The sequence below is a fragment of the Conger conger genome, chromosome 17 (assembly GCF_963514075.1).
Source record: "Conger conger chromosome 17, fConCon1.1, whole genome shotgun sequence".
NCBI lineage: Eukaryota > Metazoa > Chordata > Actinopteri > Anguilliformes > Congridae > Conger > Conger conger.
This window is the reverse complement of record NC_083776.1, coordinates 11,527,986-11,555,006: the sequence shown is the minus strand read 5'-3', so window position 1 is coordinate 11,555,006 and position 27,021 is coordinate 11,527,986. Positions and strand designations below refer to the sequence as shown.

Genomic DNA, 27,021 nt, shown 5'->3' with positions numbered 1-27,021 from the left:
CCAGAACAAAGTTCTTCATTAATTGATGACAGGACCCATGGCATGCCTGTGCCGAGGTCCCCTGTCTCGGTGAATTGATTAGGTTAGTCAAATTAGTTTTCCTCTTCTTAGGAGGTCTTTGTTTGGTTCAGCTGGTGTGTTTGGAGTCTGATACCTTGTGAAGACGATTGGTGATAAACGCTTCAATCTGATCTGAGCTCATATATTTGTATATTACTAATATTATACAAACAAAACAATTATGAATTAGGTAACATGGAACAAACGTGGGTACAAGCCCCTGCCATTTCAGAATCGGAAATGCAGAAGGGTCCTTCAGGCAAGTAAGACTGAGATCAGATGTTGTTAAAGAGGAAAAGCAGATTTCTCTCAGCATAGAGAATGGTATGAGAAACCATGGAAGGAGTCTCAAGGGATTCTGTATGAAGGGAAAATAGGAGGGCGTCAAGTATGCAGCTTCGGAGGACAGCTGTAGGAAAGTCCTGGGCATAAGAGCACTGTCCCAGGAGACCCTAAATAATCATTAAGAGATGTAGGATTTTGTGTACCTACGAGCAGAGCTTGAGATGTTGAGTGAGGTCAGGATGGTCTATGTTGTCATAAGCTGGAGAAAAAGATACAGTGTACACCATGATCACAAAACAGTGGCAAAAAATAAATAGAACAACAGAACAGGACAGAAAGAAACAACAAAGAAAAGGAAACCAAGTGTCTCTAAAGGTATGTGCGCAAACTGCCAACAAGCATCGAAGAAAAACCCAGTGTGAACGAAAGTAGGTGAGAAAAGGGTGGGGGGTGGGATAATAAGTGGGAGACTTACTGTCATCGGGATAGTGAGACAAAGGATACAGTTTCCAGAAATGTAAAATTTTATGGATATTAAACTTACCATCTAACACTACATGCAGCGTGGTATCTCATTAAAATGCATGAGATTTTGGACCCTGTTGTTTGAGCATGAGATTGGTCACCAGTGCGTGAGTCTCACATCTACAGTATGTGCAAGACTTGCGGGGTATGCAACAGGATGCAACAAAAAAGGAAAGTACTTTATGTTTGTAGTTCATGTGTATCCGCATCACTGCAAGAATTTCACACTCTATCAAGCATGACTTTTGAAACTGGTTTGCCCTTCTTTTCTGTTGTTCATATCTGCCCACACATTTTGAAGATGGGAAAATGTGGGAGAGGAACTTGTATTGTAATCCTAGGTACATAATGTGAATGTGTTGTCAGTGCTCAAGTCTGACTGAATTCGGAGAGGCACCACACACACCCCTTCAGCACCATACTTGTCTGCAGTCGCACAGATACTGAACCTGTAATTCAGCAGACAAACATACACCATTCCGTCAGGAGCAGGGAAGAGAGCACTTAATTGTGTAAGGCAATTTGTAAGGCAATACTCCAACCCTCCTCCCAAGCCGTCTCCGTATATTTATATGCAGAATTTTGTGATGTGCAGTTGCTTCCTTCTGAGCCTTACCCCGATCGCAATTCATCACTCCACCTACACAATAATACTCATTTTTCGCATTCACGAGAGTCGCCATCTTTTACAAGGTTTGTCTCAGAACTGAGGGAGCCAAATTTCAGTTAGGATTAGTGGCTGCTTGGCCTTCCCTCAACAATGAGGAAATTAAAGTGCTGGCTTAAAAGCAAGTGATGACCCAGACAGGCATTGCTTAATGCCATTACAAGAGTAATTGTACAAAGCATTGTAGAACTAACCACATTCTAAGCTAAGAACAAAATTTAAATGTCAGAAACTCCATGCTTATGATGTCATACGGTAGATCCTGTACTTTTAAACACAATATATCCTGAAAGTTCATAGAAATGTGAGGAGAGGGAATGGGAGAGAACTTAAAGGTTTAGTGAAGGTTTACTCATAAACATACTGTTAAGGGTGCAAACTAATGGCCTGCATCACATGGCTGCAGTAAACCTTCCTCTGGAAGGTTTTCAAGAACTTGCACAGCATGTTTCAGGAATAGTTTACAGTCTTCTCTCCTCCTATTCCTCTCTCATGTAAATACAATTCTCCTGGTGCTTGATGAACACAGTGCTATATGTTCCCGCTGTTTGATTAAAACACTGTTCTCTGTTCCCGTTGTTTGATGAATACACTGCAATATGTTCCTGTTGTTTGATAAAAACGGCACAGTATGTTCCTGCTGTTTTATAAACACATTGCTGTCTCTCCTCTGTAGGATCATGAGGAGGGTGATGGGGAACAAGTCCAGTTGCCCAACTCTGGGAGACAAGGTGGTGGAGCTCATCTACATCGACATTGTGGGTCTGACCCAGTTCAAGAAAACCCTTGGGCCCTCCTGGGTGCACTATCAGTAAGGTCTACTTGAAAACTTTTATGAGAACAACAGTCCATTCAGCTCAACATGGCTCATTTCATCAATGTCAAATGTCTGGCACCCAAAGATATATTGCCTGCTCATCCTTTCTTCTCTCCCTGGATCAAATAAGTGTGTTTCAAGCATGTGTATAGAAATGCCAAAAGAGTGACAAGAACAGTTACTTAACAAAGGTTAACCAACAAAAGGTGTAATATCACAGAATTGTTGTCTGAGGTCCAGCCTACGTCAGTAGATCTCTCATCCACACTGGGAAGGAGGAAATATGCCTCGTCAACACAAACTCACCAAGTATTTGAAAGATTTTCAATATTCAGTCACAGTTCAGTTCAGTCAATGACTTCCCAACGCTTTATAGCCAAGCTGTCCACCTTCACTCCTTGCTCACTGAAAAAGGCCACGGTATTGTGTGAGCAGTGATGTAACTGTGCCATGTATCTCCAGAATTAGCAGGTGTAGGAGGGTGCCGGTGTGGACCGCTTGTACAGTATGTCAGTGCTTTCCCAGCCTGAAAATAGCTCTGGACAGACCTTTCCTTTGTCGGCAGGCTTAATTTGCTTGGAGTGACAGTTTTTTTTGAATGCGTGGTGTTCCACACGGTTTGTTTTGCTTGTAATTCAGCAATCCAGCGGTCTTATCTGTCTGAGTCCAGCCGGGTCCGCACAATCTTAAAGCAGTCATGTGGATAAGAACATCCCCGCTGTATCCTTCACAGCCTCATTCTGTAGCCTGAAGGAATTCATGCACGTAACAATCAGCAGTTACGATGTAGGGGAGCGATAAGGGGTGGAGTAATATCGCACTACACCGTGTCTCCAGTTATTGCTTTTGCTGATCAAACATTTGCACAGGCCTTGATGGCATTCTCTTGGCCCTCCTGTGAAATTCAAGTGAATTTAATTATTATAAAAATAAAGATTTAACTGCAAGGCTTCACTGCCGTTGACTGTGTGATAATGGCGGTTCCGCTCCCTAACTCTCCTAGACTTGAATTCATAATTTATATCCAGAATAATTGTGCACAGTTTCTCAATGCAGAGACACCGACATTGACTGGCTGTCAATCAAATAAACATTCTGAGAAATGTTCAGTTTTTCAAATCTCCCTCTTACTCTCTCATCTGCTGCGCTTTTCTCACTCAGTCTCAGCAGAAATATAGGGCTCCTGCTCCGACCAATTATCTGTTTCTTAAAGCTTTTCACTGGAGCTCCCAGGGACTTAAATGCGTCAATGAATAATACATGAACAGTTCACAGATACTGACTGTATCATGCGAGTCTGCTGCAGTATGTCCTGTGCTTCTCTTGCTCAGATTTAGCCTCAACTGAACAGCTTGACTCTTCTGGTGTATGGGCTGTGTCAAAAACCTTGTATGTCTTTTCTGCCATTTTGGGGTTTTTACATGTATTTATACTTGAAATGGTCTTGTGTAGCTGTATTTTCTTTCAATGTCTCCAACTAGTAACTAATAATTTTGGTTTAAAGCAAAGTTGTTAAACTGCGTATTGCTAAGGATGCGTAGATCCACGTGCTCATTGCCAGCCCCGACGTCGGCGGTTTGAATCCGGCATTTGTCACATTTCTACCCCTCTCTCACCCCCATTCCCCCTGTATCTCTACACTGTTCTTTCCAACAAAGCTGAAAAAGTACAAAAAATGTTTTTAAAACAAAGGATGCCAAGATATTGGAGATACAGGGTTTTTGCGCTGCACCAAATATGTTGGTCTGCAGAGCTTCTGTAATGCAGGCTGGAATTTAGTTGAGTCAAGGAGATGGGCTCATAAATGCTCCCTGCTGATTGCGGGGAAGTCATGACCGGAAGGTCACATGGTGGCCAGAAACCGGAGTTGGCCAGAGTGCTCATGTCGGAGTTTGTGTCTGAGTTGACCGTGCATGTGCCTGGTTTGCACTCAGCTGGAAGTAATCGGTTGACAAGAGCTCATACTCATTCTCAAAACACTAAATTGGCTGGCTCCAGCAGCTAAGCAGCTCAGAGACACAGGAAGGCAGAATGTTCCGGCCCAATTTTTTTGTTCAGAGTGGGTCCAATTCCTGAACCTCTGAGAAATGCCACAGAAAGCCATCTACAGAGTATTCAGCCCCTGCCCAAATGAACTCATTCTGTCTGCTTTCTGTTTCTCCAAACTGGATAAAAGTGATCTCATCATTACTGTATGCATATCTACAGTACACCAGGAAATGTTATCAGGGCTTAAGCTTTACCCTTTGAAAGTGGCACTGGAGAGCAGGGAGTTTCTTTTACATTCTGAGTCACAATTTATGAAGAGCGAAAATATGATATCATTAAAATGTCTCTGGTAACCTCTCAGAGTTATGTGAAGGTGGAATAACACTAAAAGCTATTCAGAATGACCTTTTGACTGTGACTGCTGCTTTATGCATTTGCCATTCTGCTCATTTTTTGTGTTCCAGGTGTATGCTACGGGTGTTGGATTCCTTTGGCACCGAACCGGAGTTCAACCATGCCCACTACGCCCAGTCAAAGGGACACAAGACCCCTTGGGGCAAGTGGAACCTTAACCCCCAGCAGTTCAACACCATGTTCCGTAAGTCAATACCCACCCCTCACCCCCACCCTTCCACACTGCCTCGGTGACCGAGAGCAGTGGCATGGCTGCGAGCAATCTCCATCCTCTCCAGTTTAGCATTTCTTTTTCATGCCCTTGATATCGAAATGTTAGCCCACAGTCTCGGTATCAAGGCTTTAGGCACCGCTAGGCCAACATTGTTGGGTCAGCTCAATGGGTGCTTTGTCCTCCTGATAGAGTAGACCATTCTCATATCGTTGTTCAGTGAGGCCAGCGTGGACCTGCAGGGCCAGCTCACAACTATTAGTCGAACACGCCATGCTCCACTGCAGCAGGGGCTCTTGGGTTTGTCTTTTATTTACTAAAGCACAGGAGGAAAGCAGATTGACTTCCTCCTGCATTGTGTTTACCTCACCGTCTCAACTATTGGTTTTCAGCCCAAAAGGGTTTCTCGACAAATGAGTAGTTACACGATGACACAAGATGGAAGCTAGAGGGTCAGGGTGAAGTAAAATAGCTGTAATGACAAAGCCAAACTATTGTTCCCTACTTATTTTCTGGGACACAGGGCACTGAAATTGGAGAAAATTGTCTTAGAAGTCTGTTTTTGCAAGAGGTAAGATCATCCCCGGCATGGGGCAAGACAACCAGTGTGATTGTGTGAGCTTCACCAGGGCCTGGAAATGACAGATATCCAGAACCCTCAGCGGTTCATAAAGAAAATCACAGTTCTGAAGGTGCCTTTGGGGAAAGGTGGTATGTTTTTCGAAGAGGTGTCTGTTAAAAAAAATCTTTATTGTAACAGAGAATCTATCCAGTGAGAAAAACCATCATAAGAATCAGAGATATGGGGCTCATGTTCTAGTAATTTTGGCTAAACAGCCTTTTTATTTGCTTCAGTTTTATTTTGTATTGGTATTGACACAGGAAATCTATAAGGAATATCAAGCTTTCATACATCAGTGAGAGGAAAAGCACAGCACTTGGCAAGTGAGCAATGGATCAGTGCGTGTTGCATAAAATCTGGATTTATAGGGACAGGTCTTATTGCCCTGCTGAAAAAACAGCTCAAGCTAGGTTTTGAAACAACTGGTAGCTGGTTCAAACCAGTTCCCAGCTTGACATTACATTATATTCATTTGGCAGATGCTCTTATCCAGAGTGACGTACAACAAAGTGCATACCCATAACCAGGGACAAGTGCTCTGAAAGACCCTAGAGGGAAGTACAGTTTCAAGTGCTAGGAATAGAACCAAGATAAGGACTTGTGCCTTGTTGATTAATCTGGCCCTGACCAAGGATTATATCTATAGAACCGTTTTAGGAAACACAGTGCTAAAGAATAATACATTATACACTTGTGTAGGAACAGCAAGAAACAGCTTACATTGCCTGAGAAAAGCCAGGTTGCATTGCCAAATAGCAATAAAGCCATCCTAGCGAACACAACCCGAGTAATAATGAGACACACAATTGTGAGAACGAAAAATAGCAGCTAACATAGTAGATAAGAGATTACAGGGAGGTTGGGAGGGGTGGGGAAAGGTACAGCTTGAAGACATTGCTTGAAGGTGGTCAGAATCTCTACTGTTCTGGTTTGACCAGCTCAACAGCTGGTAGCTGGTTGACCAGCTCATTCCGAACTTGGCCAGTTTATGACCAAGATTGAAGATTGAGCTGGTCAAGCTGGTGTAGCTGGACTCTACAGCAGGGTGGTCAGTATAGTTCTGTTAGTTAACCTGTGCTCTCATTGCCATGTTCCTGCCGTGATGCCGTGTGAAGACCAACGCGCTCAGGTCATATTCATGCATTCATATTCACTGTACCAATATAACTGATAGTAAGTACGATGAGTGGCCTAGCCCTGCAAGATGTTCTGGATTAGGCTCCCTGCAAACCAAATACACAAGAAATCTAAATTAGGAGCTGTTCAAGTTGGGAGCTAGCCAGGTTTTTTGTGGTTTGTGAAGTAAAAGCCTGCCTGGGATCCACGTTTGTAATGGGAATAGAAAGGTTTTCAACATCAAACCACTCTCCAGGCGCCTCAAGGTCTCAGCGCGGGTCTCGTTTCAGTGGCCCCTCCGTGACATTGGTGCAACCAAGCCAGCGGCAAAGATTTCTGCTGAACAGTTCTCAACCCCAGGGCAGGAGAATCAGTAAGCAGATAAAAAACACACACAACTGCATGTGTTCACTTTCCCCCCTCTCCGATCCCAGCAGGTGCGTTTTCCGAACCATAACGCCACGGCTAGATTTCCCTTCTCTACACAAATGCTCGTCATACTCCATTCAGTTCCGGCTACTTGCTTTAGCTCTGCGAGGGATCGCTCAAAAACAATTTAACTTCCACTAAGTCCAGAGATGGGTCTCGGCTACGACTGTACGAAAAGCAGAGACAGATGGAATATCATTTTGAAGGCCCGGAAATTTAGCTGTTTCGCTGCAGCAGTCGCCAGAATGCACGGCGCCCTGTGTCTGCGTTAGTAAGGAAAGCTGCTCGGTGAATAAGAGGTGTCACTCCTACACCGGTCAGAGAGCTGCTCGCCTGCTGCCTGTCTCTCCCACTCACCTACTCCCACTCCTGTGCCAGCAGATTTGTTAGGGCCTGTTGATACAGCTACTGTGCTAGTTTCTTTGTTAACTTCTTAATTATTTCTTTACTTCTTAGTTAGCATTGTCACTTAAGGCTTTTCTGTCAGCTAGCTTCTTCATTATATTCTCTGCTTCTCCATTAGCTTCTCTGCTCTTCTGTTAGCCTTCCATTCGCTTCCCCAGTAGGCATATGACTGCCCCACTCCTTCAGCTTCTTTCTAGTCTGTCCTTCTGGTCGATTTGGGCCTGATTGTCTGCTAGCTTCTCCGTTAGCATCTATGCTAGATTCTGAATTACTTATCTGCTAGTATTTTCATTACCATCTCTGCTAGCTTCTCCATTAACTTCTCTGCTTCTGTTAGCTTCTCTCCTTTCCCATTAGCTTCTGAGTTAGCTTCTCCCTTGGTCATATTACTTTGCTAGTCCATCAGCTTCTTCCTAAAATCAGAAACATAAGTTGTTTTGTTTTGACACTTTGCTAAGCTACAATGTCCTCTGGCAGATGGGATGCCATGTGATGCATCCATCACTTCTGAAATGGCCTGAGATTAATTCTGGGTAATCTCAAAGGCTTTGTAAAGAAAGGAAATATCTTAGTATGGCTCAGCTTCTCGGTAGAACAATACAGTGCACAATAAGTGGCATAAGCCACAACATTAAGGGATCATTTTTATCCAATAAATATACATTTTAAAGCATAATGGGAGCAAAGACTATTTACTACTAAAGTCCTTTCACTAAGTGCTAGTTTGTTATTAAAATCCATCCTTATGAGTTTATGCTGAGAATTACAGCACTCTGCAGTCTTTCAATTATACGACGTAGGAAGCGACGCAGAAAAACATCTGTTCTGAATGCCTTCTTTTTATACAGATGGTAATTTTACTTTAACAGATTAATAATTCATGCAGAAATAAACAGGATTGTGACAAATTACAGCCAGATGAAAGCTCTCTAAAAACACATCACTGGCCAAGTTATGCAATGAGAAAGCAGATTGGTTTCCTTACCGCCTCCTTTCTGAAATTCACATTTCATTTGGGAGATGTCCCATCTTGGCCAGGACATGAGGTGCATGGCTGTCTAAGCACTTACGATAGGTTACTGCGTATCAACAGCGATCATAAAATACAGCCAGACTGGGGTGTAAGTGTTGATTTTTACCTACCTTACATACACATTGATATACAGCGTATGCCTTGCCCAGATCAAAATTTCCATTCCCCTTCAGAGCATTAACGTTCCCATGGGAATGCGCAGAGCGGTAGTGCAATGTGCCTTGTTTGGCCGCTGAGGCTGCTGGGATGTCCTTGGGAAGGTTACCATAACAACTTGGAATGAACCTTGAGAGAAGCACTTCTCGGCTAGCTTTTCAGCTACTGTATAAGTTTGTTATTTTCATCAAAGTGGTGTTTGCTTTTTCTGTGGAGGACACCACCTGGGGCTATCCTCCAGCTACGCATAGGAGTTTTTTTCAGAAACAGTTTTATGAACCAAAAATATCTTACCAAATTGTTTTTGTACTTGAAAAAAATGCTGCTGCTGCTTACATGGAACCATTTAGACTGATTGAATGAAATGACTTGAATTTGAATTTGGTCCGTATGAATCCATACCCAGATATTGAGTGTGGAGTCTCTCAAGGTTTCTTCCCATTTGCCTGCTAAGTTAACTAAGATTATTATTTTCTTTTCCCTGTTTCTCTTGGTTTGTTTTGGGGGGGTTTACGAGTGGGGTACACTCGTATTGTGACAGGTTTTGTAAAATGAGTTACATTTATTTTATTATATTTTTCAAAGTAATTTTTTGTTTTATTAGCCTTGATGCAAAATGAAATGGTAAGAAAAACGCATAATGGAATCCAGGTTGGTTGTGTCGATAAAACTTCCACAGGCGCTGCAAGGGAATGATTAATGTTGTAATCATATTGATAGAATGTTGCAGCAAGGTGATAATGTTGCTGCATCATTAATGAAATGTCTCCAGGCTGCTTATAGTTATTGTAAATCAGTTTAAGCCCGAGCAGCCTGGGGTCTGAAGTTGAAACACACACAGGTGTCCTCCTCGCTTCTTCAGTGCTTTACAGGCAATTGACAGCCTTGCCCCTTCTAAAAAAAAAAAAAAATCTATAAACATTTACTTGCCGCAATTCATAGGTTCAATTTCCCTTTAGAGAAGTTTGTTTTCTCCCCCTAGCACTGGAGATTTTCCTGATTTAGGATTTAGGTTTAAACTGAAACGTTTACTGAAAAAGCTGCTGTAGCTCTGTGCTGTGCTGGGAGAGGCCTGTGAGCAGTTCTGGGATGAGGTGGGAGAAAGCTGTGAGCAGTTCCGTGAGGAGGTGGGAGAGACCTGTTAGGAGCTCTGTGAGGAGGTGGGAGAGAGCTGTGAGGAGCTCCATGAATAGGTGGGAGAGACCTGTTAGGAGCTCCATGAGGAGGTGGGAGAGACCTGTTAGGAGTTCCATGAGGAGGTGGGAGAGACCTGTTAGGAGTTCCATGAGGAACCTGTGAGAGGTTCTGTGGGGAGGTGAGAGAGACCTGTGCCTTCAGACGAGCTGGTCACTGGGCAGCTGAAGCAGCAGCTTGACCATGTTGTTAGTACTCAGTTAGGCCAGTCGTACTTGATGGTTTTCTTTTCTATCTGAGAGTTAATTGACTGATGAATGCCACTGAACTGACCTGGGGGTACTTCACAAACCAGGATTACTTCGCTGAGTAAAACCCGGAAGCTGTTTTTACTTCAGTCCATGTTCCAGATTTGGGAGGGTTCTGGGTTTTTATCCAGTTATTCAGCTAAACGGGTATTCCTGCTTCAGGATACAGGGCCCTGGTGTGCCAGGTTTAATTCAGTCCGGATTAGAGGAGATGAATGAAAACCAGCAACTGATGTCAAGGGCCAGGTCCCTGTGTGAGGAGGTGGCCTCCTCAATCTCCCAAACTCTGTGTCCTCAAACAAGGACATTACATTTTTGCTTCCTTAACCTCTTCACAATATTTCTCTTAACATATTTTGAAAAAATTTTCAATGCAACAATGTTTTTGTCACCCAAGACACTTATGTCAGAAAAATTTAAAATACTTATTTTTCTCCTTGGTCTCAGGAGGTTAAAAACAAATTGAGGCCATGCATTGTGCTGTACCTCTGTTGTGCGTGTGATCAGTTATGCTCAGATGTAAGAATCATGCAAGGCCCAACTGAAGTTTGAGAACAAGAGTTTTCATTGTGTCTCACGGCAACGCGCACTCCGCTCTGTTTACTGCCAGCTCGTCCTCAGTTTCCCTCACCCACACACCAACAACAAAGGGCCTTGCTGTTCATGAAACATAAAAGTAGGTATACTTCAATGATACGCATCCCTTTCCCCCAAATAACACTGCATAAACTACTTTTCCCAGTCAGAATAAATGTCAGAACAACCTCAATTTTCTATAACAAATAAATTGCTCCACTTGCTCGTAACTGTAATACAGGGGTGCACAGCAAGGGCCGATCTGTTTCTGGATTTTGTGGCAACTTCTGCTCTTAATTATTTAATTAGGTCAGTCATGTCTAAATCTGATATGTGTATAAGCACCAGCTACAGTCACAGACTGCCGGTGTATTCTAAAGATTTTACCCGGATCCAGTACAGGAGTGAACCAGAGTAGTTTAAAGAGCGGTCAGAAAACTAAAATTAAGGCAATTGGTTGGAATGAAAACCAGTACGTAGATCGGCCCTCCCGGAGGCTGTAATGCTGTAATGTAATGTTTGTCTTGCGCTGTTGTGAGCATTCAGTCCTGTGTCTTTTAGGATCCTGAATGATTTTACAGGGTCCCGGTCACCTGGATTCAAACTAAGCAAGGGGTTTGTTGGGAAGGGAAATTAATGGTTGTTTTGGGAGAGGTGCAGGCATCCCCCATTGCAGATGCAGCATTCTCTCTGACGGGCTCTCGAGCTGACTCTGCAGTGTTGAAACATTAATGCCTGAAGTCCCTTGTTTATTTTCAGTATAATTCGCCAGAGAAGTGCATTGCTTTGGGTGTTGCCCACACTCACAGTCAGCAGGGAGGAGGCGACGGGAGTTTTGCATTTCCTTTCAGCGAAGTGCTTATAATAACCCCACAAAATTACACATTGCATCGTAACATAATATAGCATAACGAGAAAAGGCCATTCAGCCCAACAATGCTCACCAGCCTGAGGTTCCAAAAAAGTATCTTTTTATACTTATACAATTTAAACAAATACATTTCAGGCTATTACTTGTACACATCATCTCTGTACCCACACTCCCCACTGCCCCAAGCTACTAAGAATTTAGCTTTAAAAAGATATAATTCAGATTTTATTGGAATTTGATCGTGTTTGGATTGTTTTCTGTTGAGCCAAGGGGACTGCAGCCCCCTTGGTATTAAGTGGAAAGTAAACCCTGTAACTTGCCTCGTCCTAACAGAGCTATATTGCATTTCAATTGTGACCGACAGTACACTCACCGAGCACTTTATTAGGAACATTTTTACTTTATTACACCTACTTATTCAAGCGATTATCTACTATCGACTGTGTGACAGCAGTGCAATGCACACAATCATGTAGATACGGGTCAGGAGCTTCAGTTAATGTTCACATCAACCATCAGAATGAGGAAAAAATGTGATCTAAGTGACCGTGGAATGATTATTGGTGGCAGACAGGGTGGTTTGAGTATTTCAGAAACTGCTGATCTCCTGGGATTTTCACGCACACTAGTCTCTAGAGTTTGCAAGGATGGTGCAAAGCAGCAGTTCTGCAGACAGAAAGGCCTTGTTAATGCGAGACGTCAGAGGAGAATGGCCAGACTGGTCAAAACTGACAGGAAGGTGACAATAATGCAAATAACCACACATTATAACAGTGGTGTGCTGAAGAGCATCTCTGAACACACAAAGCATCATAACTCTAAGTGGATAGGCTACAGCAGTAGAAGTCTAAAAAATTAGTCTAATTAATACCTACTAAAGTGCTCGGTGAGTGTATATAAGGGTATTAACACAACATACATATATTGTATCAATGTGTTAATGTGAAAATGTGTCTGGGCATCATTAGACCAAAGAAACAAGAGTAAAATATGCATTAATTAATTTAAATTATTAATTAATTTTTATAGTAGTACAGCATAGGTATTAGCATATTACTTGCCGCATACAGTAGACATGGCTTCACATAACAGAACGTGTTAGCTAATTTCCCGTTAACAGATTTCAGAAGAGTCAGAAATAGGGGATATGTATTTTCTCAGAGTAAGCTGAAGTCAGTTTCTTGCGCATGTTCCGGGCTCGGTGCCAGATTCGGGGGCTGCCGCCTCGGTACGTCCTGTTTCCTGCGCCGTCGTGCTCGGATGCTAACAGGGAGAGCCAGATCACCACACCGCAAAACTTCAATTAGACTGTCAGATTTACTACAGCTGGGGGACAGTCACGGCCTCCCCGGGCAACCCCAATGTGTCACTCTTCAGATAAATATGCGGAAAACATGGCAGCTGATGGCGATTCATGGGACTGGTTACCTGTAGCAGGGAGAGTGATCAATGGTGGTTTTATCACCTAGGGAGAATCTGGGTCCGTAAGACCAGTGCTTCATTTGAGAGGCTTTGTGAGGCGTTTTATTTATTCTCTGTGTGTGGTTTCTCATGTTTGAATATCTTGGCTATATTTTCGTGCATAATCTATTAACGGTCTCCTCCTTTTCCCTGCGATAGTTGCAGATATCCTTATCTCCTGATTTTTGTTTGGAAACAGATGGTGCTGTGGTGTGCTGTAGCCAAGTCTGTGCACACTGCTTGCCCATTTCAATTCTCTGCCCAGTGCTGCGAGAATGACAGTCTAGCGTTTGGCACCGAGGAAAGCAGAATAGGATGGAATGCAAGCTGCTACGGTCAATCCACCACAGTGAGCATGGCTGGATGGCTCGGAGCCACCAAGTCTGGCAAAATGGCTGTCTGAGCGGCACCGCTTTGGCCCGGTTTGACCACCTTGTTTCCCCGGTCCAAAAGAAGTTATTTGCAAACATCTCCCATTAAATAATATGGAAGTACAATATGCATGTGAAGACAAATTTTATTAATATTCCGATTACCTAGCTTGTTGCGCAAATGTTGCGTTTTGCTTCTTTTTTTTTCTTTGTGAAAGCTAGGTAAAACAAAGGCGAGATGTGTAGTTGGTTGTCATCTTTGCTTTGAGGACAAATTTTTAGCCTTTGCCTTTGATATACAAGGGCCAGAGCATTCACTGCAAATCTGCATTCCCTGCTGTAACAGCTTGTCTAGTTCCGTAAGAGAAAAAACATGGCATACAGAAGGTTACCAAAACTGTGCTTTCCAAAATCGAAGGGAACATCACCCAGCATGATGCTGGAATGAATGAAAGATGGATTTCCTCAAAGTAAATTTGCAAAGCTAAGTATGAGATGTTGCCTTTGTAGCCGTTGATTGCAGAACATTGCAGCTTTTTTTACCACTTTAGAAAGCACATGCCCAGAAACGTGCCCCATGAATGAGCAGTTAAAATGTATGGAGGGAGGTGGAGAAGCATCAGTATTTAGTCTCCTGGCAGTCTGTAGGCTCAGACTGTGTAGCTGCTCTAGCAGGAGATGCGAGAAAGATACGATGTTCCACAGGAGACCTGCAGAAGGTCTGCATTTCAGGCAGAGTGCTTCTTCTTCTTCATTTGTCTACATTTAAAATATTTCTAATGCTATTTAATACACTAAATATAGGATATATTCATATTAATGTTGTGGTTTGCTTGTACGTTCGCCAAATTATTTTATATTATAACAATAACAATATTATATAATCTTCTATACGTGTATTTAAAAATTAAAAAAAAAAACTTTGCTCTGGCATTTTCTGTTTTATTTAGATGTTACAAATTTGGCCACCAAGATTTGGTCACAGACCGCACGTCATTCACCCGGTGTCTTGATTGTAGAATTTATCCCTGCACTTCAGTGTACAGACATTATTATTATTACAACTATTACATTATAACAGTAACATTCCCAAAGGAGATGTTTTTAATTCTTTGTTTTCCAGCAGCAAGGTCAGCCATACCTTATTTCAACCCATAGGGTCGAAGTTTGGCATTCACAGTTTAGATTGGACTTGCTAAACTGTTTGCTGCTCCATGCTGGAGTCTTAGACTGGGCTAAATGGGCAATAGCTCATGGCTTGCTGTCGATATCATCTTAATGCCTTGCTGTTTGTCAGGTCTAACGGTTAGCTGTCTGTTTATTTCATCTTGTTGTATGGCTTGCTGTCAGTCTCTTATGAGTTTCTGTCTTTCTCCCCGTAGCTCACACTCCAGACAACAGCTTCCTGGGGTTTGTGGTCGAGCAGCACCTAAATGCCAGCGACATACGACACATCGATGACATTAAGCGACAGAATCAGTCCCTGGTCTACGGGAAGGTGGACAACTTCTGGAAGGTACTGTAAACCTGCATCAGTTCATCCACTGGGCAGAAAGTGGAAATTTTAGGTTATGAACTTATGAGTTGAGATTTTTTGAATTGATTTTTTATATTTCCGTGGGCTCATCGTACATAAGGACATCGTCCATGATATATTTTCAGCACACAAAGTGGCTGTGTGTATGCGTGTGTGTGTGTGTGTGTGTGTGTGTGTGTGTGTGTGTGTGTGTCCGCACGCACACATGGGCGTGTGTGTATTGTTGCCTTAACTTGGCACAGGGCTATATTTTGCATGCTTGAGTTCTGCAATGGCTTTATTGCAGCTCACCTGTGAGTTACTCCAGTTTTCTCCTCAAATTATTATTGTCTTACCCTCTGTCTCCACCTTGCACATGGATCGAATGAAAGGCCTCACCTATGATATGAAATTATATTATATTAAAATCACTATGCAGAAAATATTATGTGGAGAGACTTACACTAGTGTTATTATACCCTTTGGTATCTGATGTCTTATGACTATGACCTCCTGTTCATTTGCTTTGTCCATCTGAGTATCTTAGAATACGGTTCCTTGTAAACATGCTATACATTGGCTAGGTATCCTGTATATGTCAAGCAGTGCACTTTCCCATCAGTCAGCAGTCAGTGTTGGCACTCTGAAGATCTCAATCGTTTCTTCAAATGGATATTTAACAAAATACCATATGCCAGGGCAGAGTTGGCTCAATGACAAAGTACTGGCATTGCACCATACTTGGATGCAAATGTGTGAGCAAATGTGTCACTATAAGACAGCTTCATATGAGATTAATACATGAGGATTCAACGTGTTATCTTACAAAAATAAATCTACACAAGAAATTATGCAAAAAGATTTGAACTGCACTAGAACTTGGATTGGGTTTGTTGGGCCATTCCAGTATCCAGTGATGGAGTATTCTTGCTGGCACTTTAGGTTACAGAGTAAACCTAATGCTGTCACTTTAATTACAAATATTAGCATTGGGCCAACTGGAGCATTTTTAATGGTGTCCATGGTCGATTTGACTGAGCCAGTTAAGATAGTGATTTGTGTTTTTTTTTTTTCTTGTGATCTCTCCTGTGATTCTGGGCTAATTGTCTGAACGGAGAACGCAATGACCTTCGAGTTCAGGTACTCCCCAGTCACAGGAAATGTAGATCTTGTGAATTGCATTCCACAGAACATTTATCCCTTAGTGGTCCCTCGGTGAGTGTGTCAAGGCCGATTGCAAGATGAACGGACTACTGATGAATACAGGTGTAGGTGGATTCCCCGCACAAAGATGGAGTCTTATATTATTTCACAGAGACAGGGTGACTCATTGTAAGGAGATCCCACAGGCCTCGCTTCATTTTCTTTTCACTGGTTAAACCAGCGGCATCTCACACACGACCCTGGGAGCCATATGCAGAAACCCATCTCAGATGCTGCTCCTCCAAGTCCTGGGCTGTAACATTTTGAAAGCCATGGCCTTTCAGATTAGCTCATGAACTCATTTTTCAACCTTGATTAGATACGCGGGGTTTCAAAGTTTTAAAGCGTTATTGCACCTAGTGATTTTCTAAGCCACGATCTGTGGAATGAAGGCAAATAGGTTGCAGAGTTAACATTCTGACTCAACCCAAAAGACTTAATTCCAGTCGGTTTTGTGTGTGTTCCACCGGTTGAAATGCTGTAATGTCAGTGAGGCTAATTCAACCTATCTTTAGCTCTAGACATGTGACCCGGGTTAGTTGGGCATCAGCTTTAAGCCGCTGCAGTCTTGGTGGTCTGATACGAAAGAATGCGATTTAGAGGAGATTCAAGCCGCAAATTACCAGATAATCCTAAATCTGTGATTTACCACGACCCGAAGTCAGCGCTTAATATGGCAGAAGGAGGGGACACAGCCTCAGCCAAGGCTCATGACAGATGCTAAAGAGAAAGGACCCGCTGTTCAATTCAGCCCAAGATATGTGACTATATAAGTGCTAGATTACTTGTGGGATCATTTCATCCACTTTCTGTGTTGTGTGGTCTATAATTCCATCATGCACATAAAACAAACAGCAATATGTTTTTGCTGGAGGTATAGCAGTCTTGCATGAAGGAGGAACCTACCAACTGGGAACTTGTTCAAAACTTGTACCCCTAAGCCCAGCCCTGCGGAGATGTGTGTACTGTATGTCTGCATTTAATTCTCGATGCCGTAGTTTCAAGGGTAGTGTCCTATAGCTGTCAGTTTCGCAGAACACATCAAGCCCCCTAGGCTTTGCGATGTGTCCTGCTCAAACAAAACCTCCTCCTGCTGTTTAGCACACAAAATGTCACGCACAGTTATCACAAAGCTCTGTAAAAGGATTTTCTCATTAGCTATCCTCTAATTCTGTTTCTTCATCAGTTAAGTCCTATCAGGTATTCATCAGATTCATGGTCTGAGGTCTCTTTTGTCTCTAAATATCACAGGCAGCCATTACTCTGCAGGGCTTAGAGAAAAACTCCTTCAGCGTGCATGCCAAAAACATTAGCCTCTAATCAGACTTCCTGCAGTTTCCATTACGCCCTGATTTTAATTAAAAATGGCATTGTGGAGTTTGTTTTTAATGAGGTGAAATTTGGACTAGGCCTCCTCCTCAGACACCCCCCTCTGAGCCTGCGTGGGCTTTGACGGCTGGTGTTTTTGCATGATAATGACACTGAATCCCAGCATTCTTTGCTTCATAAACATCCCAGAGGGGCTAGTAACTGGGCAGTAACTGTCTGTGCTGGAGTCTCTTTTCCTGGAAGTTTTAGTGATTATAGGAAGGTGTGTGAATGATGTTACCTCAAAAGATAAACCTCCATCCGGTTCCTAAAAACCTATACCTATGCAGTGGGTCTATCACTCCACAGTCTGCAGCCTGATGCATTGTTTCATTAGGCTGTGTGATAATGGTCTTACCTAGTGACCCTTATCAGAGTGTGGAGATTAGTTTGCTTTATAACAGACATTAACCATAATTGCAAATATGAACTTCCTGCAGAAAGTACAGCCATCTGTCTTCTGGCAGTACAGCCAGCTTATTCCTGCACAACCTTAAACTTTCACTCCAGTGCCCTAAGGAGAAAGGTTTACAGTCCTGTCTTTTGTATTTTTTATTTAGTTTTGTACCCTCCTCATAATAAAAATTCACCATTGGCAATCCACCATTATCATTCTTAACTCTCAGGTGATTCTATATTCAAATATAATTTATTAATACATCTTGGGGAAATTAATGAAAACGGTTTTAGATATAATCCATTGTCAGCTTATTTAAAGAGGCCCAAGTCCTTCTCTTTGTTGTAGCCTGAGCACTTGAAATTGTACTTCCCTCTACGGTCTTTCTGCGTACTTGTCCCGGGTTATGGGTATGCACTTTGTTGTACATCGCTCTGGATACGAGCGTCTGCCAAATGCCATTAATGTAATGTAATGTAATGTAATAGAATTCCTACTCATCGCATTTGAGATATGTGTTGTACTGTATGCAGGTATTTGTATTTTTGGTTTCCTCCTAACACAGGATACTTTCTCATTATTTCCCCTCATTCTCTCAGGAATGTAATGAAAGGGTAAACAAGGAACATGAGACGGGTGCGTGGGGGTTGGACCCAAAATGCACGACTCAGAAACAATATTAGGATAAAGTCCCGTCAGGGCTTTATTCGGGACGAATCCCAGGAGCGTAGTCAAAACAAGCAAAGTCCATACACGTAGATCCAGCCAAACAAACGATAAACAAACAAAAAGCACGGTGCCGATGGAAGAGGCGAACTCGTAGTCGGTAGACGTGCAGGGAGGTCCGGTAGCAGGAGAGCTGTCAGCGGGGCAGAAGTACAGGCGGACGGCAGGCAGGGTCGTAGTCGAGGGCGATGCAGAAGTCGAAACCATAAAACAATCAGCGAGGCAAAGGTACAAAATCGGTAGGCGAGGACGTGGTCAAAAACAAACGATGGTGAACAAAACAGAAATCAATAATCGATGGTCGGTAAACAGGCTTGGATCGTAACGTGTAATCTATGACAGCAAATGCTCAAGAGCTGCTTTGACGAACAAGAGGCAGGCAATTTCGCGAAGAACAGTAGTGCGACTGGGCTATAAATGCAGGTGTAGACAGGTGTAGACAATTAGTTAGAGAGCAGCAAGGGAATGGAAAACAGGTGCGATGGATGACAAGTTTAACAAGGTAATTAGTAATCGTTAGTAATAAACCTATCCTGCCCTAGCATTAGTAAATTAGTAAATGACATGCACGAGAAACGTAAGGTAACATGAACACATGATTAGTTTGTTAGTTATACCCAATCCTGATCTAGCGTTAGCAGTTTTAGTAAATAGACAAATGGAAACAATTAAGGTGTGAATGACAGAAAGAGAGAGAGAGAGAAAGGCGGAACGCAAGGTTTGCGGAAAGACATGTAAAAGTGTATGATTAACCAATGACCAGTCTACGTAACAATAAACATAAATCAAAACATAACACTAAACGAACTAAGACGATAACCACTCAACATAACAAGGTAAAAATAATCGTAACGAAACATAACTAGACATGACAAGAAAATAAATCGTAACAAGAAACAAACTAAACAACATGACGAACCTAGACTAACATAATACATGATAAGACAATACGTGACTAAGACAAAATGAATAAACATAAAACATGGCAAGACAGACCTGAAACGTGACAGAACAGTTTACCTTGGCCAAAAGGCTGTGTAATGCATATGTGCAAATACACTCAGTGAGCACTTTATTAGGCATTTATTAGAGATGTTATTTAGACTTAAGTCTTATGCTGCTGTAGCCTATCCACATAGAGGTTTGATGCGTTGTGTGTTCAGAGATGCTCTTCTGCATATACCATTGTTGTAATGTGTGGTTATTTGCATTATTGTCACCTTCCTATCAATTTTCACCAGTCTGGCCATTCTCCTCAGAGCTCTTTCATTTTTACCGTGTTTTTACCTGCAGAATTGCTGCTTGATGGATGTTTTTTGTTTTCGCACCATTCTCTGCAAACCCTCGAGACTGTTCTGCGTGAAAATCCCAGGAGATCAGTCCTTTCTAAGATACCATCCTGTCCACACTGAAAGATCACTTTTTTCCCCATTCTGAAGGTTGGATGTGAATGTATTCGCATGATTTCTGCTGCCACACAATTGGCTGATTAGCTGATCACATGAATAAGTAGGTATTCCTAATAAAGTGCTCGGTGAGTATATGTCTCCGTAAAAGGCACTCCTCAGCTAGTATTAACGCGTGAGTGTCGAGTGGCTGGGCGTAACAGTCGAAGGGCGGGGCATCGCGGTTGGTTAAATAGTTTGACTCTGGAATTAGACGCGGGGACAGGGCCGGAGGCTCTGTGGAGGACTCAGGTTTGAGCGTCGTGATGTCTGGCCGAGCTCAGGTGGGTGACACGACAAAGAAACGCGCCGCGGGGTCACTCCTGAGCGTGCTCCACAAGCCGATGCCCGAGTACAATGAGTGGGGGCGCAGCCCCATACATATTGATGGCGCGGAGCGCGGCTGTGGGCCGAGAGGAGGGGGAGCAATAAACGCCGCTGCCAGGAGGCCATTTCTCAAGTAGGGGTTTCCATGGCAACGGGCTTGCGTACTGACCCGGGATGAAAGGAGGCCGTGCCTTCTGGATCCACTCCTGCAAGCTTGCGTGCTTGTGTGTGTGGGTGTGTGTGCGAGTGTGCGTGTGTGTGTGTGTGTGTATGCAAGTGTGTGGGTGTGTTTGTGTGTGCTTGTTTGTGGGTGCGTGTGTGTGTGTGTGTGTGTGCTTGTTTGTGGGTGCGTGTGTGTGTGTGTGTGCTTGTTTGTGGGTGCGTGTGTGTGTTGGTGGATGTGCGTTTGCGCGAGTGAGTGGGTGTCTGAGTGTCTATGTAAATGTGTGTGCATGTATGTGTGTGTGTGTGTGTGTGTGTGTGTGTGCGAGTGTGTGTATGTAGGTGTGTGTGAGCGTGTGTGTGTGTGCGTGCATGCTTGTCTTTGGAAACCACAGTTGTCAGTCCCCCGGCCTTTGATCATCAGGTGAAAATGTTTGAAGTGGTAATATGGTCTCATTACTGTCACAGTTGTGTTTAGAGATCCCAGTGTGTGAGCAGTAAGCACAGTCTTTTTTCTCCTCTCTCACATCATCATTAAGCTTTGTGCCCTACGGTCCACATCAACAAATATGGCTGCAAAACAGAAAGCTACAGCTTGTGAGAAAAATTGCAATACAAGGATCGCAAGGTTATTTTTGTACTCTCTTAGTTGCCAACCTCAAGATAAAAGGTTGAAACTCAATGTGCTGAGATTTTATTGCCATGATATCTGGGGAGAGCGATATCTCAGATTCTCACAGTGGTGTGAATAAAACTGATTTTTAAGATTCTGGGGAGGCGGTGGCTGTGTTATCTCTAGTGTCAGTATGTTTGGCTGCACTGCTGTAATCGAGTACAGAGGTTGCAACCATCTGCTGGATATTCTTGTTACTCAGCACTTAATTGATCTATTGAAGCGGGCGATTAGGCGGGCTGAAGCAGGCGATTAGGCGGGTGTATTGTTTGCCGCTTTTACGGCTCTTTGTGACTTGCCAGGGCCAGAGTTTCAGCCCTTTGATCTAGTTATTGAAGGCTGATGCTTTGGTAATGCGAAAATAGGTGTTGAAACCGTGTGCTCTCAGTCAAATACAGGCTTGATCCTGTCATGGAGGTCAGCCAAATCCTTTCATTGGTTTATACACTGGCAGTATGCGGTTCCTGAGTTCCCACTCTCCCAGTGATATGATTGCGGGGCAGCACATAATTAAGCGTTAAGGAACGAGAACCCCTGGTATATCGTGAATATTGGCACAGCTAGCGGGGTGATTAGCCACAACATGAAGCAGAGTGCCGTTACACCCCCTAGCTGTGCCAATATCCACGATATACCACAGGTTTGAATTCCATAAGGCTTTTATACAAGGTATATTTCATGTATTTTTAATGGAACTATGTTTTATGGTAAATGTATTATTCCGCTGAACAGTAGTTTATTGGTTGATAATGTTAGCTAGCTGTGTGTGAGTTCTACCTGTACCAGCTCTGTGTGAAGTCTACCTGTACCAGCTGCGTGTGAGGTCCACCTGTACCAGCAGTGTGAGGTCTACCTGTACCAGCTCTGTGTGAAGTCTACCTGTACCAGCTTTATGTGAGATATACCTGTACCAGTTGTGTATGAGGTGTATCTGTATTAGCTGTACACAAAGTCTACCTGTACCAGCAGTGTGAGGTCTATCTGTACCAGCTCTTTGTGAAGTCTACCTGTATCAGCTGTGTGAAGTCTACCTGTACCAGCTGTGTGAAGTCTACCTGTACCAGCAGTGTGAAGTCTACCTGTACCAGCTGTATGAGAGGTATATCCTGTACCGGCTGTGAAGTCTGCTTCTCGATGGATTTGGAGGGAGATTAAACTGTGTTTGGTATAATTTTGGTAAGACAGCACAAAATTATGTTTGCAAGTAATCGTAACTGACAAAACGGTGAAAATATTGCAGTACACTTGTGGTTTAAAAAAATAAATAAATAGAAGGACTGCATGCCCTTATCCTTCACCTGACTGGGTCCAGTACATGCCCTTAAGTAAAGCTGTGTTGTAAATGGCTCATCAATGCCAAGGCACATCTGTGTTTGGTGTTTTTGTTCTGGAGACAGTCACACTCATTGCACATTCCAGACAAACACAGAGTAAATGACCCAGTCACTGACCCCATTCATCTTGTTTGACAGCATTCCCAGCACTGTGTGGATGGGGGGATTAGTTAACAGCAGCATGCACTCAAGAATATCTTTCAAAGCTTGCTCTTTCCTCTTGACAGCCTTTACCAGTGCAGAGTCGGAAAATGGAGCATCCCAAGCTGTAACGTGCAGACACACCCTCCAGACAGGACTTACTGAACTCAGAGACTTGTTACTGAACATACCAGTCAGGTGCATCTGTTTCAGAAGTTTAGAATTTTTGGACAAAATGGCTGAATAAACTTTTGGAGTGCTCAGTCGGTGCCAAGCCAAGCACCCAGAAAACCATGTCATTTTATGCACAGGTCAGATTTAATGCAGAGATTACACCTGGGTTTAAAACCCAGGCAGCCGTGGCTCTAATTCTCCCTATTCCAGCTCACTAGTTAAGGGGATCTGATATTGCAGCCCCCAGAACACCCTTCCCACAGCCACTCCCAATACACACTCCAATAGACTTTCAGCACACTGCATTCAGTTACTGGGAAACACCACATTCAGTTACTGGGATTCACTGCATTCAGTTCCTGGGATACACTGCATTCGGTTCCTGGGATACACTGCATTCAGTTCCTAGGATATACTGCATTCAGTTCCTGGGATACACTGCATTCGGTACCTGGGATACCCTGCATTCAGTTCTTGGGAATAGGTACATGATTAATAAGATCTGTGGCTTTTCCCTCACAGCACCATGTGAAATGTATAACTGTCAGAGAAAGCCAATACTGCACCATAAGTAAGTCTGAATGAGAGGTTTCCTGACAAATAGGCACCATTTCCAATTTGTTCCATTTTGCGCATGTCCTTTGATCCCTGGATGGAATGAACAAGTGAGCAGAAGAGTGAAGGAGAATGAACAATCTTCTTGTACTCTGTGGTTAGATGTTAAACTGCCTGGTGAGCGTGAATCAGATTATTGGATGCATATGGTAACCGTAGAGACCCTATTTAGAAGTTAGAAACTGATAGCTAGGTGTTTAGCCACTCAACATTTGTACACATTCTGAACACAGTAAATGCCTATGTTTCACTTGTGTATTTGAATAATCACATTTAAAATGTCATTATATTTAAGGCACCTTGAGGTTGTTTACTGTAAAATGAGACTTCACATTAAGGTTTTTTTATTTACTCTTTGCATTTGTTTGTTTAGATGAGTTAGCAAATGGCTACCCGAGTAGTTAGCTAACTGGCTATTTTCAAATAAGATCCTTCAGTAAAAATATCATTACATGCCTAAGAGGAATATTTATGCCTGTCATTCTAAATTAAGAGGTAGTCTATTAACAGAATTGAAAGAAGGTTAAGGAACACATTTTGTGGAGATGCCTCTGTGCTCCTCGTTCACTGACAGAAGATAAGTAGCCTTACTGTGATATTATCACTATACTGATGTCATAAAATGGGCCTACAGCCTAACCAATTTCCTTCACACACATCCTCCTATCTCCACCATCATTCCTCGAGTCTAAACATTGCATGTTTGAAATTGAACCATGAGATATCGTGAAGATTGCTAGCAATAGCACAGCTGCTATGCAGCAAAGAGAGTCTTCGAAGAAGTTTTCTGTCTGCCAGCTTTGCCTTTGAGCGACGTTGGCACACTGAGAAACGTTTAGACCTGCTGTGCAGCTGCACACCTGAGAACACCTGCTGTTCCAGAGAAGAGCCATCTGGGGAGGATTTATACCCCTCGGTGAAGGAGAACATCTGCTTCTCGCTGTCTAACGTGGACACAAGTCTTATGTGTCATCCGTCTCATAGCCTGTCATTAGGAATGAGGCGTCGTCGAAGTCGAACGGATCACCTAATTATTATTTAAAAAGGGGTTATTTACTGGGTTCCACAGGAGAGGAGCTGTGAGCAGTAGTTAGACATATTTTATGTTTGATGCAAACAGAAGTGTACACTATAATGTTTGACGATTACAAGTTATGTATGCTGTATTTTATAAGGACATTTAAGGAACATTTAAGACCTTGTCAAATGTGAAAAACTTGGCAGGGAATGCTTGTTAATATCTGCATCCTGACATGATGGATTTTCCAAGTCAACCTTTCATGGCCTACTTACTAAAACTGAAGGGCATTTATGCAATCAAGAGCAATGCAGAAAAGAAGCAGCATATGTCAAATGCGTAAGGCTGACCAAAGTATTTGTATTCCAAAACTAAGCTCATTTCCTGGTAGTGCAGTGGAGCCTCACCAGTGTGGTTTGCTCCAGTATACATATGTCATTAAGACCGGTTTTCAATGTAAAATCAATGGTACAATTGTGGTCAAAATACAAAGTCAATCATTTTTTCCCACAAGAACATTTAGTCGCTATCGGTGTTTTTTCTTCAGCTAACGTCTCCCCATGTGCTGATTATCTTTAAGTTATTGTGCTATTAGGACAGTACAGTGATACTTTGTGGACAAATCACGGATCGTTTGTGTCAATGCCGGGTCACTCTCTCACAACCTGCTGTGCAGTTGCTGGCTCCAAATTGGCAGCACCCATAAAATTAACAGGGACCTGGTACTGGTTTTTCTACAGTCTACGATTCTGATACAGACTAAAATATGACTCATCAGTTCAGAGCAGTTTGTTTTATGGATATTGCAAACAAAATAAAAATGTCCTTAAATCCTTGGTAGTACTGCCAGTTATCTGTTATTATTGTTGAATTATTTTGAGTTCTCTCGGGGGAAATATAGCTGAAGTAAGCCTGGTGATTCATCACACTTCAGTCTGTCCTTCACAGGTAGTCTGGCCTGGTAGCAGACTATTCAAATGAAACCCCTTCTCTTTTGTTACTCTGAGACATTGATGAAGACAGGTGTAATTCACTTTCAAACAATTCTGCCTCTGCACCAGAGCTAAAGGAAATACTGCTCCAATTAGCAGTGCAGTGCATAAGTATTTGGACATTGACACTCCAGCACATTGGTTTTGGCCATATTCAGCATATAATTGCCCATAAGGACTAAGTGATGTAATATTTACCATTTAACAATAGAAGAAGATTGGCCTCTTTAATAAGGCATGTATAAGTAGATGCTACAGATTGTAAAACGCTTCCTTTTTAATGCATAGTTTTTGGCTTTGACCTGACTAATAACAAGCAAATCAGTTTCTCTTGACATACATTTATCATTCTATATAATACTGTATGTTAACAATATTAACAGTGATGTGTAATCGTAATATACAGTATAACACTGCATACTAGTAAATGCTATAATATTCATTGTATTTTTTTTTTCTCATTTCATAATGGAAAACAGAAACTACACTTTGATGTTCAAAATGCCTGTCCTAGAACATTAGCAGAAGTCCTATTGGCCAGTACTGCTTTGGCTGCAGCCAATCACAAGAGTGCCCAATCAGGTGATTGGTTTTTCAGGTGTTTCAGTCTACTTCACTTCTGTGCCATTAATAATTCACCCTCCACTCTTCTGGGCAGACCCGTCTAAGCTCACTACTTTTCTAAGCTTGTGCTTTTGTTCGTTCATACATTAATAATGCCATATTAGGCCCCGCTGATAGCCTTCCGTGTCTCTCTGTGTGACTTGGGAAACAATGTACTGCTTTTTTCTGGCCCTCCTCAAAGTTCAGAGGGGTAGAGTGCTGAATGCAGTGCACTGCCCTGTCCTTGGATCTTAATGTGGGCCTGTTTGTTTCTTCTGCAACAGAAGGATTAAAAACCAAGGAAGTGATCAACAGCCAGTTCGTTTTTTATCCAACTACAATGAGTCATGCTGGATACACAGCCAAAAAAACACTTTTTGGCTGGTTTGTTACACATAAAAATATCGTGCAATAGGTTTTTTTGGTACTTAACAAAGATGCAATTTTGGCACATAATAATGTGCTCAGATAATGCAAGTCAAGTAATGCACATCTGCATATTTTGAGAGATGTTTTTGTTTGAGTGCGCTTGAGGTGAATGGCAAAGCTCCAAGGTAAAAAAACAAAAGTGAAATGTTTGTGCTGATTGTGGGAAGTTGCCAATCGAAAGCCTTCATTAAAGAGTTGAAGAGCAAGATGCTGTTGCATGACAGCACATTTGCTGTTGCCAAATGTACAGTTATGATGCTGCTTCATAGTGATGTAAAGGTATAACCTGAGCATGGTGATGGTGTATAAGTGAATCTGGAAGACGCTGAAGCTGGTGTCCCTTGCCCTGCATTCAGAGAACATACCTAAACCAGTCCCACTGCCATTCACTGTCTGTTTATATGAGTCCACACTGGATATAGGTACTCTGTATTCATTCTACACCGGG

The 27,021-nt window shown here is 42.6% G+C and overlaps 1 protein-coding gene across 1 annotated transcript in view; it reads left to right on the top strand.

Annotated features, from left to right (window-relative positions):
* The window catches only part of mgat5 (alpha-1,6-mannosylglycoprotein 6-beta-N-acetylglucosaminyltransferase), a 110,753-nt gene that overhangs the window by 64,151 nt on the left and 19,581 nt on the right, over positions 1-27,021 (top strand). Inside the window, exons 9-11 of the mRNA XM_061226780.1 lie at positions 2,214-2,348; positions 4,808-4,941; positions 14,833-14,966. Coding sequence (XP_061082764.1) covers positions 2,214-2,348; positions 4,808-4,941; positions 14,833-14,966 — 403 coding nt within the window. The remainder of the gene's footprint in view (positions 1-2,213; positions 2,349-4,807; positions 4,942-14,832; positions 14,967-27,021) is intronic.